Source organism: Rhineura floridana, chromosome 2 (genome assembly GCF_030035675.1).
Source record: "Rhineura floridana isolate rRhiFlo1 chromosome 2, rRhiFlo1.hap2, whole genome shotgun sequence".
Classification (NCBI taxonomy): domain Eukaryota; kingdom Metazoa; phylum Chordata; class Lepidosauria; order Squamata; family Rhineuridae; genus Rhineura; species Rhineura floridana.
The window spans coordinates 32,326,167-32,340,745 of record NC_084481.1 but is presented as its reverse complement, the minus strand read 5'-3'; the positions used below and the strand labels follow the sequence as shown (position 1 = coordinate 32,340,745).

General features: G+C 41.2%; 1 protein-coding gene across 1 annotated transcript in view; it reads right to left on the bottom strand.

The window, feature by feature from the left end:
• TFPI (tissue factor pathway inhibitor) overlaps positions 1 to 14,579 on the bottom strand; it is a 117,728-nt gene that overhangs the window by 2,725 nt on the left and 100,424 nt on the right. Inside the window, exons 10-12 of the mRNA XM_061612686.1 lie at positions 8,141 to 8,317; positions 4,814 to 4,897; positions 711 to 893 (exon numbers count right to left, since the gene is read on the bottom strand). Of these exons, the coding sequence (XP_061468670.1) occupies positions 711 to 893; positions 4,814 to 4,897; positions 8,141 to 8,317 (444 nt within the window). The remainder of the gene's footprint in view (positions 1 to 710; positions 894 to 4,813; positions 4,898 to 8,140; positions 8,318 to 14,579) is intronic.

Below are 14,579 nucleotides of genomic sequence, written 5' to 3'. Positions count from 1 at the left end.
TAGATGACATGGAGAGAAAGAGAGATGAGGGAAAGGGGAAAAGGGGGTGTGGCTGTACGAGGGCATGGTGTGACTATTGTGAAGGGGCCCTGCACTTCTGAATTTACCACTACGCTACTGAATTACTGATCTGCTTCAGATATGATTCCTCTGTCAGAGACACATCTGTGATTCAGGGTCAAACTACATTTTACTTTAGCTACAATGCTGAGGATCATTTTTTAAAACTTAATTTTTAACCAACTTACTGGTTCAGGTGGGCCAATCTGGATCAGGACCCTGGATTTAGGGTAAGGGGGATTTTAACCATTACCCCCACTCTGGTCCCAATCCAGATCAGCGGCCCCAGGCCAGAAAAAAAAGCTCCAGTTGAAGCAAGTGGGAGATTTCCTTCTCTCAAAGCAAATAGCAACCATCTTGCCTCTGTGTGTGATTCAAATCAGGATCACAGCAAGGGGTGAAAGGTTAAAGCCTGTCCCCTCCCCTCATGCTAGTGTCCCAATCAGTATGCTCCCCCCCCCCGGGTGCACTGGGAATTTGTGCTTTTTTAAAAAAAACAACTTGCATTTAAAGGCACAGCTACCTACCACACTTTGGAGGTGCTAAACCACAGGACTAAATTTGCTTGATTTGTGATTCAGACAGCAACTTTTTTTTTTTAGCTGAGGAGAAAACATTAACCTTTATGCCTCAGTCTGTTCCGACTATACCTTTTTTACACATCCGCAGGCATGACTTTCTAGTGGTAAAGTTGTTTTCATTCCCACCACATCCACTATAGCTGAATGGACGGCATTTTCCAAGAGTGTGATTGTAGTAGAATCTTTTCTCGTTGGCTTTGCAGAGGCCTCTGTCCATATGCATCACACAAAGTGAAGGAAGCAGGGCTGCCTCTAGGGATATTAAGAAAAATGTGGTTAGAATCACCTGAATCATTAATGCTATTGCGTTTGTGTTCTGCTAGAAAATATGTGCTTCCCTGAATGTTGTGTGGCAGTCCTTATCTTGAGAGAAAATGCAGATGTAGAATAAATGTACATTGTCATAATTATTTTGAAAAATTCTTTTTAAAAAGTGCAGACTAATGTGGAAATAGAACAGAATTATGAGTAAAAATAGGCAAAAGTGACATGGTCTGGAAATAGACCACAGCTCAGTGGCAGAGCATCTGCTCTGCACACAGAAGGCCCCAGGCAGGGCTGGGAGAGACTCCTGCTGCCTGACACCCTGAAGAGCCACTGCCAGTCAGAGTAGACATTAATGAGCTAGATGGACCAATGGTCTGACTCAGTATGTTCATATGACAGATTGGCCCAACCCCAATAATGCTCACAAGATGGTCAAATGGCTGATTACTACTCACTATTTATTTGTTTTTCTTTATGTGCAAAAAAATCTATACTGCCAACATTAAGGAAAAAAATATAATGGCCATGAATAGCTTAAAAACAACACTAAAATTACATTCATAAAAGAAGCACAACATACATCACAAATCAGAAGATCAGATTAATACATCAACATAGCGAATCACCCCTCAGGGAAAGCCTGGGTGAACAGATTAATTTTCAGCAGGGGCTTAAATGTCAACATGGTAGGTGCCTGCCTGATGTTCATTGGGAGCACATCCAAAGGGCAGGAGCTACAACACTGAAAAATGTTAAGGTCATAGGCTTATGATATCAGATAACTAAAAGCCTATGACCTTTAACATTTTTTCTTCACAAAAATTAAAATACAAAGAAAGAAAACATACATAAAAATGTATGGAGGGAAAGAATAAAGATCATACAATAAATCAAAAAAGGAATGAAGTAGATAATGGCCTAAACAATGTTTACAACAATAAACAACTCACAATGAATTGGGTTTATTAAATTAAATTTGACACTTGAGTTCTAACATTACTTTGCTTTTAGTAGTAATTCTCCCTATATAGTACAGTATATAAAAGGATTACAGACTTTAACAAACTCATCAATAGAGCTTAAAATTATACAATGTACAATTGCCATAATTTAGACCATAAGCATCACACCCCCTATGCCCATTTTGGCAGTAGTTTTGAGAGCTAAAGATTCGGGAACCATGTCTACACAAAACAAAAAATTAATACTGCAGCATTGAAACGTGTGTGCTTAATCTCTATACATGCACAGACATCAGGCACAGAAATTTGGCCCTTTTTAAAAACAAAAAAAGTATTGATTTGTCAGAATGCCACTCAATGATCTTCAAAACAAATTGCTTTATTCCATTACTTTGTCGTATGATTGTGGCTCAAGTGATCTCTAGAGTTTGTGGTGAATGGAGCTGCAATGCAGGAAATAACATGACACTTTCCAGTCATGTGCATACTCAACACTTTATTAAGGCAATCTCACTGGATGGCTCCCACATTCATTCCTTCTTTTCTAATCACTATCCACAATCCACAAGCTATCTGAGTTCCCAGAAGTACATGTGAATGCAAGTGCAGATTGCCCGCAGAAAAACATGGCGAAAGTGATCACTCCTTTTCCAGCTGTTCCTTTCTCCCTTCTGTACAACTGTGGATCACAAAAATGACAAGCCTCAATCTCCAATATGGTGAAGACTTGTGGAGAAATATTAAACGACATCTTTCAGATCACAAATTAGTAAAGATCGAAGATAAAAATGAATTTAGCTCAAGTCCTTACTTAATCCTTATTAAAATGTGTACATGCATTAATTTTATTAGTGTAAGGGCACCAGGGGCCCATCAGTTCCACAGAAACTCCAAGGGAGATGCAAATTCCAGCTGCCCTGGGCTCCTGCTGGGAGGAAGGGCGGGATATAAATCAAATAATAAATAAATAAATAAATTCAGAGGCAATAATTCATCTGCTAACCATGTACAACTTGGCTTGAAGTGTGCATGCCATGTCAGAAACATGAAGTCACATGGAAGGAGCTGGTAAGAACCACAGCTCAGTGGTAGAGCAGTCTATGCAGAAGTGTCCAGATTCAATCTCTGGAATTTTTAATTGGTGGGCTGCGGATATCCTCTGCTGCCAGCAGTCAGAATAAAGAGTTCTCTGGGCTAGATGGACCAATGGCCTAGCTCGACGCAAGGCTGCTTCACATGGCATAGCTTCTTCCCATGCCACCATTGCCTCTTCCAGACACTATGATGATGCAGGTGTCAGCAGAGGCTGCATGAAGGACTCCTTCCATATCATCTCATATTTCACAAGAGCAAGAGGGGCAGAAGGACACAAGTGGCCCTGACCCTTACAGCATTGACGTTAAGTTAGAAGGGGCCCTAAATAGTGCAGAACAGTTTTGTAGCAGGGGAATTTTCTAATGGCCAGCCCATGCCTTTCACTAACAGACTCATGATATGCTAGGCATTGAGTAATAGAAAAGCCTTTCCCGGAAAATAAGCCAAGCAGAATTAATCAATAACAAAACTATGGACAATACACATTCCCAAGCTTCATCTTCCATAGATATTCAAAAGTAGATCTTCTTTATTTTACTGTATTTATACCTTGCTTTCCATATTTTCTAAAATTATTTCCTATCATGGAACATGTTCAGTCTGTGGTGGTTTCACTTCCTTCTGTTCACTAACATTTTTCTCCTTATCCTCAGCACCAATGTGCATGTGTGCATTGATTAAAAACAACACACCTCCCCCCAAAAGCTATCTTGATAAGAACGTAAGAAGAACCCTGCTGGATCAACCCAAAGGCCTATCTAGTTCAGCATGGTATCCTCACAGTTACCAGATGCCTATGGGAATCCAGCAAGCAGGACCTGAGTGCCACAGCACTCTCCCCACTTGTGATCCCCACAGGCATACTACCTCTGACACTGGCGGTATAACATAGGCTAGTAGCTATGAATTATCCTCCACAAATTTCTCTAATCTTCTTTTAAAGCTATCCAGGTTGGTGGCCATTGCACCATCTTGTGGTTGCGAATTCCATCATTTAACTATGTGCTGAAGTCTAACTTTGAGTGCCTTGCTATCAAAATTAGCCATCAGACTAGGGATATATTGTATGTATGATTGCTTCAAGATTTTCTTTTCCCCTTGTCTGGTGTCTTATTGATGTGCACATGTACTCCTACACATTGGTAATTCTCCACCAAAAAGAACTTGATACAACCATGAATGCTTCCTGGAGATTGTACATATTGTCCAGAGAATGTACACAATGCAGTCATGATATGTACATTCCTCAAAGTCCGTTGGGAATTATGCATGATAGCCAGAGAATGTACAACATTCAGGTGATAAATGCACATTCCCCAAGGCCTGTTGGAGATTATGCAGAAAAACATGCAGAAAAATAATGACTGGAGAATATACAAAATTTAGTCAATAGATGTACATTACCCAAGGCCTTTTTGAGATTATGTATATTGACCAGGAAATGTGTACAATTCCTGCTTCGTGTAAGAATCATGTGCGCATTCTCCATGAGGTCTGGTGAATGTGTGCCATGGTCAGTTATTATTCACATCAACCACTCACATTCCCCTGAACATATACAAGCACATCAAGACTGACTTTTTGTTATGTTTTATCAAAACACATACTGTATACACATTGGTGCTGTATGGGAGATAAAGATGTAATGGAAATGAGTTATTTTAGGTTCCTTTACATTTTACTTGTATTTAACAAAAACAGTAGTTTATACCCATTTTAACATTTATAAATGACAAACAGAACAGAGAATTCTTAATGCACCAGCTCTTCTTTGGAGACCTCAGGGAAAAACTTGGATTAGGCAACTCGATAATCCTTACTTAACGCTAAACTTTAATAGGCACATACCTTGCTTTAAAACTGGAGCTGAATTGTTTGTTGAATTAAAGGGCATGCTGTTGTCATCTATTTGCAATGAATTGGCCAAAGGGACTGAAGGCAAAGAAACAATGGTAAATGAGGTTTTTAAAAAGCAGGTGTAATAAGTAGACAAAGTAGTGATTGATATATAATTAATATAATAAGGGTACATTATCGGAAACCCTCTTTTCACTATTTTATTTAAATATAACTTGTAATTTTAGGTTCATTTACATTTCACTTACAAATGTAGTTTATTCCCACTTTATATTCAGCAATACTGCATTTTCCTACAATATTGTTCACACAACTTCTTTGAGGATTTAGTCATTACTCTTCAACTTTGCCTTGCTCCAAGACTAAGGGCTTATCCAAAAGGAGCGGGATAATCCACGGTTTCCATATTCGGTTTGTCATCTGATAGTCCTCACTTTGCCTTTTAGTTCGCTCTTTCTCAATTAAAAAAAATGCTTTTTTGCACCCGCACACACAGCGGTAAGATCCCTACATTCTTTTCGCTTTTTCCAAGCTCCGCCTCTAAAACCTCCCCCTATCAACCAATTGGTCAGCCAAAAAATTACTTATGCTCCTCTCCCCCTTTGCAACGAAGCACAATATGGCTGTAAAGGAGTTCTTGCCTGGGAAGGAAAGGCTGCTGGTCAGTTTCACGCCTGCCTTGTTTGTATTTGCGATATTATGCTTGAATGAATGTATGCTTTTCTGCCTTTATTGATATTTAAGGAGATACACACACTGGCAATTGCACTTATTTATCCAAAAACGCAAGAAACGTGTCACACACCCCTCCTTCTCCCTTTCCTTCCCACAGAGAATGAAATTGACAAAGCTTTCCGGAGCAGGCTTGAAACCGACCAGAAGCCCTTTTCTTGTTTGCATTTGCAATATTACCCTTAAACGAATGTATGCTTTTCTGCCTTTATTGATATTTAAGGAGATACACACGCTGGCAATTGCACTTATTTCTCCAAAAAAGCAAGAAACGTGTCACACACACCCTCCTTCTCCCTTTCCTTCCCATGGAGAATGAAATTGACAAAGCTTTCCGGAGCAGGCTTGAAACCAACCACAAGCCCTTTTCTAAGTTTGTATTTGCGGTATTACACTTAAACAAATGTATGCTTTTCTGATTTGAAGCAAAAACCCCAGCAAGTACAATGAAATTGACAAAGCTTTCCGGAGGCAAGCTGAAATCGACCACCACCCCTTTCTCACTTGCTGTGCATTGCAGATCTCACCCAGAGTGGCCGCCCAGTTTGCAGGCTGGCAAAAAATAAAATGCATCTGCACAGTAGTTGCAGACCCCCCCCCAACACCCCACCATTGCAATGATTGGTTCAATTTTCCCAGGCTTATTCTCGCACATGCGCAAAAGTGCAGATACGTGATTGGCTGGAATGAGGAGAAGGGGCAAGGGGAAAGGCCCAAGAACCGCCCATCAGCTCTAAACTCCGCGGTATTGCGTCCTAACTCCTGAAGGCACAGTGGATGATTCCTGATTTTAAACAGCAAATCGCATTTTTGCTGGTATTGCAAGGAGCAGATTTAACCTGCGAAAATGCGTAACAGCGCGAGACGTCATTTGGACGACCGAAAAATAACGAACACACATAGCGGGCGTGTCACACATTTTGCAGTCGTCTGGATGAGCCCTAAGTCTGATTTCACACATGGGGCTTATTGCACCAGTTACGCAGAGTAAAATGGTAGTGCTTCTTGTCCCAATTTCTAAAATTCCTTTCACACTGCAGTACCTGTTGTGTTAAGGAACCATAGCTTTTTCAGCTGATATACCGGCATTCCACGCAAATGTCTTTCATGCTGCTGCAACAAAATCCTTGTTTTCATCTCTCACCCATTATTCACATGCGCACTGTCGTTCCTCACTATGTAGGAGGTCTAAGATCTCATCCCGCCACCATGTAATTCTTCTCCCTTTAGCATCAGACGTTATTTTTGTGGGGTGTCTGGACACAGGGGTGTGTATGGGAAAAGGAGGAGGGGGAAGCTATTACCTATGGCTATGCCAAGATACCGGTAGAATTTTCTTCAGTCCAAAAAAATACTGATGTACGCCTGAACAGCGGAAATGCATTGCATGCCGGAATGCCTTTCATGTGAGCGGCAGCAGCTAGTGCAAAACTCCAGTGATTATCCAGGTCCCCAAGCTTACAAAAGGATTATTTCTGGAATCATTTATCATGGAAATGAACACTAAACTTCCACTATTTTCCACTAGATTTCCGGAACTTGCTTTGATGTCACGTGAAAGATCAAATAAAATGCTCAAATTACCAGCTAAGAGATTGTCAGAATAATGGAATAAAGTGCAGTGTGAAAGCAGCCTAAGAAGAAACAATGAGTTGGATCTAGTCTAACAGTACAATCTTAACCATGTCTATTCCAAAGTCCCACTGAGTTCAAAGGACTTACTCTCAGGTATGTAGGGTTAGGATTGCAGCCTAGGTTGGTTGAATTTAGGTACCATTAAAATGAATGGGACAAGTTACTCATGACTTATGCCCCACTGATTTGAATGGGAACATGCAGTGCAATCCTATAGATGCGTACTCAGAAGTAAGCACCACTAAATTTGACTTACTCCAAGGCAAGGGTGTATAGGATTGCAGCTGAAGTTCAGCTAATTTACAACACAATCCTAACCATGTCTATTCAGAAGTAAGTCCATTGAATTCAATGGGGCTTATTCCCAGGTCAGTGGGTTTAGTACAGCAGCCTTAATCTGGATCCAACTCATAGTAGCTACAGCATATGTATGCAGAAACTAAATGTGTGTGTGGTCCATGACTTCAGATTAAGGTGGGGGGCTGCTTGTTTATATTTCAGGGAGAGTGGTTGTAGGTAGTATCCCAATCTTCTCTCTGATATCCTTGTGTTCCATGTGCTGGAATTCTGTAAGCAGGGGAAGCATTCAATATGCACCTTCTCACTTTAAATGTGAAGTGATTCTGTCTCTGTTATAAGTTATAACTTATCTTCTAAGGCAGGTTTGTGGAACCTTTGATGCTCTAAATGTTGCTGAACTACAGCTCCCATGGTCCCTGGCCATTAGCATTGTTTACTGAAGTTGACAGAAGTTGGAGTTCAGCAACATCTGGAGGGCCAAAGGTTCCCTACATTTTCTAGAGAAAAGAGATATGCTGACATCACTGTTTCAAACTGATCTTGGAACTTTTCTGTAACCTTCACCACGTGGTAAATAGACCACCATACCTTTTACCACAGGCACCAAGAGATACAATAACATGTTTAGTATCAGAAGACAAGGTCACTTACGACTATCCTGGCAGGTGTTTTGGCATTCTTTCAAAGTATGAAAGTTGTTTTGGTTTCCTAGGCAACCACCATACTGGAACTTTTCACACTTCAGAGATTCTTTGTTGTAAAAATACCTAGAAATCAATCCTCGGCAGATTCCAGGGTCATTCTCCAGAAGGCAGTAAGAAGGCTTTTCTGTGAATGTGTCAGGAGAGAAAATGTCAGATTTCTCAGTATTACCTGTTGAAGTCTGCTTGCTTACCAAAAGTGGGCATGATCTCACTAAAGTTGAGCACTTCTCAGTCTCATTGGTTTCAATGGGACTGATTTAAGCAATTGTTTAATGCTCCAGTTTTAATATGGAAGATTTCGATATGTTCAAAAATACATGACATGATTTGAATGCAGTCTGTTAATCATCAGTGACAACTAGGGATTGGTGAATCTGTCAGTTTCGGTTTCTTTAAGTTCAATTCTCGACCTCAGTTAGCAATGTTAAAAACAACCATCCTCATGAACAGCATTTTAGTGCAAATTTCTCCTAATATACACATTCCTGTATACAATGTTGCCTAATATACATATTTGTGAAAGGTATCATCATCATCATCATTAATATATTCATTTTATGCATATCTTGCCTTAGTATATGCATTTCTGTACACATTTTTTGGCTGAAGAACCGCACTGCAAATTTGGAGAAGTGGGAATTTCAAGGAGGGCTGTGTTTTGGTTCATGTATTGTTTGAAAAAGTGCAAATTAGATAGAAATGTGGACTTAATCAGATTTCTCCTCCATCCCTAACTGTGTGTACTATTTGTTTACACACATGGAGTTGCCTTCTCCATTTAAGTTAGTTGGAAGACTCTTGCAAATATGGGAGCAGGGCATATGTATTTGGACTCCTTGTGATTATATGTTTATGTACGGGGGCATATTTTTAGCAGGGCATAGGTACCAATTCAAATGTCCCTGCAGCGAAACATTTGGCAGTGTCAAGGCAGAGTGGGAAAGAGTGAATATGAATATCATTTATCACTTTGTAAAGTGTGAATCACGTAGATTCTCCCTTTAAATGTGAACTGAACTAAATATCTCCCTGATCCCTAACACCAAATGACCAGGGGCTTCCTAAACCTTGTGCTCAGGTTTGCAAAACCAACTATGTGGGTGGGTCAGGTTGCTGGTAGGCCACAGGCTATATATGACTATTTCATAGCCCATATGGTCCCACATTTTATATACATGGACAAGTAAACAAAATATATAAACTGTTTCTTGCAGAGATATGAGTTGTGTGTTCTTCTATTTCCTAACCTGTTTTTCAAACTACTTGCTTTGCAATAGCACAATTGACACAAATAGAATTTTCTACTTTATCCTGGCCACAATTCTCCTGACTCTACTGTCCAGCATTCAAAGAACTGAAACCTCAGTTCGATTATTTAGAAGGATTGAAGCCCCAGCTTGACATACACCTGGCAAATAATTGGAGAATGATGGCAATTCTATCATACAACCCTCAAGCCTCTTATTCCATAGCCTGTATGTGCCATGACCTAGACTCCATGTCTCTGAAAGGCAGTCCTGATCACAAGCTGCAAAGATAGGAGCATTTGGACAATGTATGGGAGACAACTAGGAGCGAAGCATGCATGCAGCATATCACTACTGGTGATGATCATACTCCCAGCTATTGCTGGGTCATTTTTTTTTTAATTAAGAAGACACCAGAGTATAAGCAGGAAGCATTGCCTTCACTCGGATTTGGCTTCAGAGATCATGACATCTCAGATCAAACCTGATGGAGGGCAATATTCCCTGCCTTCACTCTGCAGTTTTAGGGGTAAGAAAACAGCACCCAACAGCAGCTGGGAGCATGGTTGCCATCACCAAGAAGGCCATCAAACAGGTGGCCATGACAAAGAAGAAAGGAGGGATAGTTTCATGAAGGCTTTTGCCTTCCCACACTCCAGCTGAAAAAGTTATGCAATGAACTTAAACCTGTTCCAGAGGCAGAACCATTAGCCACAGAGTCAGCATCCCAAACCCACCAGAACTAAAGTCTGAGGTGGATTCCCCAACCTCGTGCCCTCCAGATGTTGTTGGACTCAGCCCCAGCCAGCATGGCCAATCATCAGGGTTGATGGTGAGTTGTGGGTCCAGCAACATCCGGAAGGCATCGGGTTGGGGAAGGCGGCTGTACATGCTCAGAGGAGGCTGCATTGCCAGGATCTGAAACCATCATCAGGTCTGCTTGAAAATACATTGTCTCCAGTTGAGCTTTGGAATAGATTCTGCTCTCCTTGGGAGATTCCCCACCATTTGTTACTCAAATAAGAAGCTGTCTGAAACACTGCAAATCTTTATCAGAGGCTTGCACTGCCCACTTACTGCAACCTGCTCAGGCTAATTTCCCTCAGAACTTGCCTACCAGAGCCTTGTGGGATCTTAACTTAGCTAAGAAAGGAAGCCTTTTGAAACATATTGGCTTCAATTCTCAAGCTGACACTCTGGTACAATCTTCATTGATTTTCAGTGGGCCTCATGCCAAGAGTACTTTTACAATCAAGACAATCATGGGAGAAACCAAGAGGAAACCTTTTCAAAATCAAATTAACTGAGAATTATGGTGACATGCTACATAGAGATGAACTCTACACTGTTATCTTGAAAATAGCTTCATTTACAATAATGATGAATAATGAAGAATACAGTCATGGATGAATGGGCCGACTGGTGTGTATCACCAGAGCTGGTTGGGGGAGCTAGGCAGCCCAGATCTAACTCAGATTTGCCCACTTGGGTACTCGGTGTGACATCCAGACTAGAGGGGCAGCGGGGAGGTGTTGCTATAGTCCATAGCAATTCACTCCCTATCACCAGGAAACCCCTTTCTCTTGGAACGGGACTGGAGGGCCTTCATCTAGTGTTTGGCCTAAGAGATAGCTAGAATGAAAGTGGTGTAAATCTTGCTCCGGAGCTGACTAAGCACATATTCAGGATCATAATTGGGCCATGTAGCGGTGGGGATCACAGCTATGCTAAACACATCTTTGTGTGATGGTGTGTTGCCCACTGCCCTTAAAGAGGTGGTGGTGCGCCCATTTCTTAAAAAGCCTACTCTGGACCCAATGGAATGTAACAACTATAGAACAGTCACCAACACACTTTTCTTAGCAAAGGTGGTGGAGAAGGTGGTTGTGGAACAACTGCAGGCATTCCTGGATAAGACTGATTATCTAGATCCATTACAATCTGGATTCAGAACTGGTTTTGGAACAGAATCAGCCTTGGTCACCCTGATGGATGACCTTTATTGTGAGCGAGACAAGGGAAGTGTGATCCTGTTACTTCTGCTTGCTCTCTGTGGGCTTTGATACCATTGACCATGGTATCCTCCTGGACTGACCCAGTGAGATGGGTATTGGAGGCACCATATTACTGTGGTTGCATTCTTACCTTCAGGGCTGTGTCTAGAGACAGTTGAGTGTTCCTCCATCCTCCTGGCACTTGAACTATGGAGTTCCACAGGGTACTATTCTCTCCCCAGTGCTATTTAACATCTTTATGAAGCCATTGGGAGTGGCCATTAGGAGTTTCAGGGCAAAGTATCATCAGTATGCTGATGACACACAGCTCTATTTCTCCATAACATCTGAATGTGAACACTCTGTATCTGAATGATGTAGTGGACTGGATGAGGGCCAATAAACAGTGTTTGAATCCTGGGAGGATGGAGGCTCTTTAGGTAGGTGGTTCCCATGTCCAGGAGATAGGCAAGTAATCTGTTCTGAATGCAGTCACACTGCCTCTGAAGGAGCAGGGGTCCATAGCTTAGGGGTACTCCTTGATTCATCTTTGACACTAGAGACACAAGTATCCTCTGTGGCTAGGAGTGCCTTTTACCAGTTTTCACTGGTTTGTCAACTACGACCATTCCTGGACAGGGACAGTCAGACAACTGTAGTCCATGCACTGGTAACCTTGAGCTGGTTTACTGCAATGAACTATATGTGGGGCTGCCCTTGGGCCTAGTTTGGAAGCAAAATGCAGTGGCCAGATTACTAATGGGGGCACATGGCCAACATGTGGCACCATGTTAAAACATCTGCACTTGCTGCCCATCTACTACTGAGCCAGGTTCAAGGTCCTTGTATTAATTTACAAAGTCCTGAACAACTTAGGTCCAGGGTACTTTAGAGACTGTCTGAACCCTTATATCCCAGCTTGATCACTGAGATCATCTGCAGAAGCAACATTGGTTGTCCCCCAGGTTGGCGAGGCTCATTTAACATTGACACAAAATCAAACCTTCAGTGTGATCAGCCCAGTTCTCCAGAATGCTCTGCCAACATAGATTCAGCAGGCACCCTCTGTTTTAACCTATAAATGCCTGCTGGAACTTTTCTGTTCTGCCAGGTTATGCAGGCAGTTGAGAAGACTTATCTTTGCAGTAGTTGACCTTGTTTTTGTTGTATGTTTAATGGTTTTTACTATATATGGTTTTTAGTGTGGTGTAGTGGTTAAGGTGCTGGACTGAATGATGTAGTGGACTGGATGAGGGCCAATAAACAGTGTTTGAATCCTGGGAGGATGGAGGCTCTTTAGGTAGGTGGTTCCCATGTCCAGGAGATAGGCAAGTAATCTGTTCTGAATGCAGGGTGACCAGGGTTCAAATCCCCACACAGCCATGAAGCTCACTGGGTGACCTTGGGCCAGTCACTGCCTCTCAGCCTCAGAGGAAGGGAATGGTAAACCACCTCTGAATACCGCTTACCATGAAAACCCTATTCATAGGGTTGCTAAGTCGGAATTGACTTGAAGGCAGTCCATTTCCATTTGTGGTAAACCACTTGATGTTTTTTGAAATATGTTTATAAATATATAAATAAAGCATTTTTGAGATAATGTGCCAATATGTGGGCCGTATGTTTACCATTAATCAAAAGCGATAACATTTCTGCAGTATGGTAAATAAAATTTGTGGGACACATTGATATCAGTGTCTTCATTTTTTGAAAAAGGAAATGGACTGCCCGCAAATCGATCCCGACTTATGGCATCAATACAGTGACTAGCACATAGGGACAAAGAGAACTATTACAATAGTTATTGTATAGAAATAAAAGAGGACAACAAAAAGGAAAGAACAAGAGCCCTGTTCCAAAAGATTAGAGAAATTAAAGGGAAATTTAAACCAAGAGTAGGGATGTTGAATAATCAACAGGGAAACATACTGACTGATCGAGATGAAATAAAAGGAAGATGGAAGCAATACACTGAAGAATTCTATAAAAGAGATGCCAGGATGACAGATTCATTCATGGAGGGACCATATGATGAAGAACCAGGAATTTTAGAATGTGAGGTGATAGCTGCTCCTAAAATACTTGAAAGAAACAGATCACCAGAAACAGATGGCATACCAATAGAGTTGTTACAAGCTACTGAGACTGAATCAGTCCAAATTTTGATAAAAATCTGTCAAGAAATATGGAAAACTAAACAATGGCCCACAGACTGGAAGCGTTCAATATACATCCTAATTCCAAAGAAAGGGGATCCCAGGGAATGCAGTAAGTATCAAGCTATTGCCTTAATATCCCATGTAAGTACAGTAATGCTCAAGATTCTACAACAAAGGCTCTTACTATATATGGAGCGAGAAATGCCAGATGTCCAAGCTGGATTTAGAAAGGGAAGAGGCATCAGAGATCATATTGCAAACATACGTTGGATAATGGAACGGACCAAAGAATTTCAGAAGAAAATCACCCTGTGCTTTACAGATTACAGCAAAGCCTTTGACTGTGTAGATCATGGGAAACTATGGAATGCTTTAAAAGAAATGGAGGTGCCACAGCATCTGATTGTCCTGATGCGCAACCTATACTGTGGACAAGAGGCTACTGAAAGCACAGAATATGGAGAAACAGATTGGTTCCCCATCAGAAAGGTTGTGAGTCAGGGGTGTATTTTATCACCCTATTTGTTTAATCTATATACAGAACATATCATATGGAAAGCGGGATTGGATCAAGATGAAGGAGGTGTGAAAATTGGAGGGAGAAATATCAATAATTTAAGATATGCAGACGATACCATACTACTAGCAGAAACTAGTAATGATTTGAAATGAATGCTGATGAAAGTTAAAGAGGAAAGCACAAAAGCAGGACTACAGCTGACTGTCAAAAAGACTAAAGTAATGACAACAGAAGATTTATGTAACTTTACAGTGGACAATGAGGACATTGAACTTGTCAAGGATTATCAATACCTTGGCACAGTCATTAACCAAAATGGAGACAATAGTCAAGAAATCAGAAGTAGGCTAGGACAGGGGAGGGCAGCTGTGAGACAACTAGAAAAGGTCCTCAAATGCAAAGGTGTATCACTGAGCACTAAAGTCAGGATCATTCAGACTATGGTATTCCCAATCTCTATGTATAG